The 5,306-nt window shown below is 40.9% G+C and overlaps 1 protein-coding gene across 1 annotated transcript; it reads right to left on the bottom strand.

Moving 5' to 3' along the window:
• Positions 1-589: 589 nt before the first annotated feature.
• On the bottom strand, positions 590-5,017 carry mpeg1.1 (macrophage expressed 1, tandem duplicate 1). The gene is made up of 2 exons (XM_077521478.1): positions 4,557-5,017; positions 590-2,847 (listed from the first exon to the last, which is right to left on the bottom strand). Exons 1-2 carry the CDS (start codon positions 5,004-5,006, stop codon positions 1,174-1,176), a joined length of 2,124 nt encoding a protein of 707 aa, XP_077377604.1. The 5' UTR covers positions 5,007-5,017; the 3' UTR covers positions 590-1,173.
• Positions 5,018-5,306: the final 289 nt, after the last annotated feature.

Genomic DNA, 5,306 nt, shown 5'->3' with positions numbered 1-5,306 from the left:
TTTACTGGAAACGGATGTGTGCGTGCAAGGGGGATTGCCTTGTGGATTTTATATGTGTGCTTTTGTTCATACAGTGTTTAAGCCTGCCTGTCTGTGTGCTGATAACCATGAGGTCACTTCTGCCAATGTCTATTTACGCATGTAGAATTTAGGGTTTTTTTTTCGGTCAACAAACCCACAGAAGATAAAAATGGCTCTCCAAACTCTAGGCGTCTCCTGCAGAAATGGAACTTGTGGTGTTCAGATTTTTATTTCTAGGATGCAGGCATCAAAATAAAGTGGCCATTTTTGTTTGTGCATACTTGCACACCGTGAATTACTCTTTAGAGGTTAAATATACTTGATCAAACGTGAACTTAACATTAGTTGTAATTAAAAGAACTCAAATGCATCCTATAGTACTAGTTCGTTTTGTCTTCGTTTTTCCTTATGCACGTCATTATTTACTTTGGCGAAATTAGACACATGAGTCATGACTCATAAATGCAACCCGATCCCCAGGTTAAGGTTACTTTTTATTGCATTAATTCTGTATAAATGCCACACACTTCAATGTAAAGTTGAATAGTTAAAAAAAAAAACACACACATTTGTATATAATCATTTATTATGTTGCAAATTAAGCTTGTCAGAGGTTAAAAATGTTCACATTTGTTTCCACAATACAGTTCACCATCATTTCACGTGGTTACCTTGCAATGAAAATCCCATTTTTAAAAATGTATTATGCTACTGAAAGTGAAGAAAGCACTGGTCTAATCAGCCAAAAAAATAATAATACTTTCAATGAAAGTGAAGTGGGACGAAAAAAGTTGCATTACAGTTCGTTTTTATACGGTACAGTACCGATCAGAGCTATTTTTCTGCTTGAAAAGCATGTTATATAAAATTGATTCTATTATGGGTGGTTGCCTGGAACACATTAATGGCATTTCCTTTCTTTTCAATTAAGAAATTTGATTTGCAATATGTGGGATTTGAGTTACAAGCTTGCACATGGAACAAATTAAACAAGTTATCACTGAAAATGCAAATGCAATTTTTATTCACTGTGCAGTCCCCATGCATAACATTTTAAACTGTTACTCTATGATTAAACATTTTAATAATGCTATTACAATATTCGGCAACAAAAAGTAAGATCTCAGACCGCAATTGACACTTCTGGATATTTCAAGCATTGTCTTGCAGGATCGATCTTTCCCCTTCATCACCGATGTCCTGTTGTCGTATTTCCGTGTAACCACTCCGTAGGGCTCCTGGCAGCTTTTGTCTTCTTTTAACTAAGACCCCGACTCCCACGACCACCGCCATCAAGCCAATCACGCCAAACGCTACCCCCGCCTTTTCTCCGCTGGACATTTGACTCTGATTCTGATTGAAATTTATTAAAATCCTCTGAATATCATTCGGGTCTGCCAGTTTCCATGTCTTGGTGTTTGCGACTCTTACCCAGCTGTTCTCACCCTCTGTCATCACCATTACCGTGTTGGTGGCTTTTACGGTCAGGAGTGGTGCCGTGGTGAAAGGAGGGAGCCGGATTGGAAGCAGCTGCCCGCCTGTGAATAATCCCGACTGGACACAGTAGAGGATTTCACAGCCATCGCTGACTGCAGCAAGATGTTGACTGAACTTGGGGGGGCAGCGACGATGTTGACCTGCCAAAGGGTTGTTTGATTGACAGCTGAAGAAGCCTGCGAACGGTACGGCGTATCTGCTGTCAGTTTCATAGTCCTGACTCAAACAGATCACTTGGCCGTCTGAGAGAAACTTTAGAGATAAAAAGTTTCCTGGGCAGGTTTTCGAGTTGGTGATGGGGTTCAGGAGGGAGGGGCTATACATTCCTCCAAAAAGATACCCAGAGTTTTCTGGAGCATTGCCACTGACCGAACACCAGTAGGTATTTATGCGAGCGGAGCGAACGTAGGAGTTATCCTGACACACTTTACGTTGGCAGTGGGACCAGTGAAAGATCCCGCATCGATAACGCTCGTCATGACATTCGTACTTGGTGTAAGGTTGCTGTCTCACCTCTGATCTCAGTAACGTAGGCAAGTAAGCTGCCTGACAAGAAAAGGCACCTGTATCTGGATTTGTCTGGGCTAAGATGTCACACAGCGGTGCTGCATTGTTGGACATGGGAATACACTCTTGGTAGACACCGCCAAAACTGAGGTTTGTAGCGGGGCCGTCGCATGAAGCGTCGTCGATATTTGCTTGGAAGTTGAAGTTCTCTGAGTTGACATCAACGCACCCGGGTCGAGTGTTGACCTTATAATAGCGCTCTATGGCTTTGCTTACAGAATTGGCGACTTTGTTAACGGTAGGTGGTGGCAGATCAGGGATGGTGTTGGCGTTTATAAAATAGTGCAGGGCTAATCCAAGCCGGTCAACAGCAACCAGGTTGTTTCTAGTACTTTCCTGCCACTTTTGCAGACTGATACCCGGGTAGAAAGGTATACTGCCGTGGCTTTGAATAAGAGAATACTGAATATTTGACTGGTATGCTTGGAGTGATGAGCTCTGTTGGGTGTTTTGGCTGCTTATGTCAAACTTGAGTTTGTCAAAAAAGTTTAGGCCAGCCGAGGCTTTGACTGAAGAACCTCCTGACACATTGTCCGACACATACGAGGAACGCAAGTAGTCCTCCTCCACCAACATTGCCCCAGCATCGACACTGGTGATCACATGGGTACCATAATCCAACACCATCTTCTCTGAGAGATAGTTGGCATTCCTTGTTTGGTTGTTTTCAATGGCATCGGCTATCTCTTTCGCTTGTTGAGCAAAACGTGAATCAAGACTGAAGTCTGGATAAGCTCGAACTGTGTAGAGGAGGTTACGAACCTGAGAAAGAAATGAAACATATGTTAGATGTTGAAGCCTTGAATTTGGAGGCAATGTTGATCAATTGTTAGGTGTCGTCTTGGTGTCATGTCAAAACATGAACAGAATGATGACTGTTTACATACCAATTATAAAACTGGTAGGCATCAAAAAATAAACAAGAATGGCAAATACTTTCTGGATCAGGCTGGATTTGTAGGCTGAGGTAGCACACTGCCCCAACGTTTAAGCTAGGTTCCAAGGACAATACCTGAACTGTCTAGATTCATAGAACATTCTGAATCAAGTATTGAGATTTCACCTCACTTTTCTCCAACTATTTTTATTTTAGTTTTTTTATCAGGAACTTTCAAGGACTAGCTAAAGCTAAGGTTATCCTCTACTGGTGGTAGCCTCAACAAGGTTCAGTGTACAATCTGTTATACGTATCCTAGACTAAACCCAAAAATTATCTTTACAGTAACATGTTTTATTCAGGCCCACTAGTTTAAATGTGGTATTATGATTATTATTGTATTTGTGAATTGAATTAAGCAGCAAAAGCCACCTGTTTTTATCCATCTCAGGCGGCGGCCATTTTGTCACTTGCTGTGACTGAAAAACAGTTGCTCAAGACTCTGGTAACGACCAATCACAGGTCACATGTTTGAGTTCGGTCATGTGACAGCCGAGGCATGATCATCTTTTACCGCTCCCGTTGATTCCCACCAATCCGATTGGTGGTTCGGACCAATCACAGACCGAGATTGTGTTTGTGGGCGGGATATGCAACTGTGACAAAACATAATTGTATTCTTCAGCCAAAACAGCCCAAGAAAATGTGAGCTATTTTTTTTTCTATGCATTTTTATTTTTTTTATATATTTTTATACAGTATACAATTGTAATCCAGGAAACTGGAACTGTAGCGAACAGCAAGTTGTGGGGAAAAACACTGAATAATTAAATAGTTGGAATAATGTAGCCCTAACTTATTACCGGTAGGTGTTAGTATGTATTTAAAGACTTACAATAACCTATATTGATAGCTTGTTGACGGTAATCTCTTTTTTTTTTTTTTTTTTTTTTTTATACGGGAAATTAAACTGTCACCCCCAGAGGGGTGACCCTACGCAAAGCATGGTGGTCTGAGAAAACACAAATAAATCTATTAGAGGGGAAAGGGACAGAAACAGAAAGGGGAAAAGAGATAACTGCATATGGGGCACCAATAAACCAAACGTGGTAAACCAAGTAAACTTATATATACTTATATATAGTTTAGATATAACTGATATGTCACGCAAATGTGTCATCCCTTAATCAGTAACTTGCCTCATCACTTGGTGTGTAGTATTTTGACAATGGATAAAAATAAATAAATATGTCCAGTGGTGCCAAACCAAATCCATTTTAGCTGAGAATATGAACACTTTTCTAAAAAAAATTCCTCTTAACCATAGCAGTATAGATGATAGTTACAAGTGTTTGTCATTCGTATTATGAGGAACCTTGGAAAACTCTTCCCCCTTAAGTTACTGGAACCCAAAATGTTTACCTATATAGTATACATTCCTTTGCATCTTTATAAAATCGTCAGTATAAAGAGCTTGTCAACTGATTTTACCTTCACATGTTGAGCTTTTTTTTATTTATTTTTTTATCTCTCATTAACAGTTGGGCTGTTTTAGCTCACAAATTAAAATTTTCAATGTATCCATAACCCTTACCTGCACTCTGGTTGTAGTTGAAGAGTCTTTGATCTGATGGATTTTCATCCTCTGGTTCTCTGTGGAATATTTACCATTCAGCAAAGAATAGAATGATACATCAGCATTTATACTGCGAGACGTCGAGCTTCGCTGCTCCTGCCAGGAGCTGATGATCTCCGAGTTAGTCTCCACTCCCGTCTCCTTGTGGGGTATGACAAACACCTCATCTGGGATGAAGTAGAGCCCGTCCTCGCTGGTCTGGCAATGGAAATAGCTGAGGTTCATGACCCGACCCATATCCACGTTCCGGAGGTTATCCCAGCCTCCGCCAGGTAGAACTTCCAGAGCTGTGATGGTGAGGTTCGAGGAGGCTCGACATTGCCGTAGCCAGTTGGTCGGACGGCTGACAGGAATTGACAAACAAACGTGAAGAAGAGAAAGAACCAGGAGAATCGCAGGTGCCCTCATCTTGAATGTGTCCAAAATGTCGGCAAAGACTGATAAAGGTTCAGGTCTTCGGGAGTTCCTCCCTCTCTTATCATGTGACCTTGATGAGGAACTTGGTGATAGAAACTGTCTGTGCTTAAGTTTTGCTTTTGGTTCCCACAGAGCATTAACACTTGTAAGTGACTGATAAAACATTTAATTACAAGTCTCACTTTAAGAATTGTGGAATATAAAGCCAATGGCATAAGCCTACTTAATAAATCTGATGGAAAGGTTTTGTGAAGCTTTCAGGTGATTTTACAGGTGTGACTCAGCATCAAG

Source organism: Festucalex cinctus, chromosome 5 (genome assembly GCF_051991245.1).
Source record: "Festucalex cinctus isolate MCC-2025b chromosome 5, RoL_Fcin_1.0, whole genome shotgun sequence".
NCBI classification, from domain to species: Eukaryota; Metazoa; Chordata; class Actinopteri; order Syngnathiformes; family Syngnathidae; genus Festucalex; species Festucalex cinctus.
Note: the sequence above shows the minus strand (reverse complement) of the source record. Positions and strands in the feature narration are given on the sequence as shown.

What these genes read in the sequence shown, in the direction of transcription:
- mpeg1.1 (XM_077521478.1), bottom strand. Translation starts at nt 5,006, where the DNA reads ATGAGGGCACCTGCGATTCTCCTGGTTCTTTCTCTTCTTCACGTTTGT. An exon ending in CAACTACAACCAGAGTGCAG is followed by an intron (nt 2,848 to 4,556) that starts GTAAGGGTTATG and finishes TTTCTTTCTCAG; the next exon opens with GTTCGTAACCTCCTCTACAC.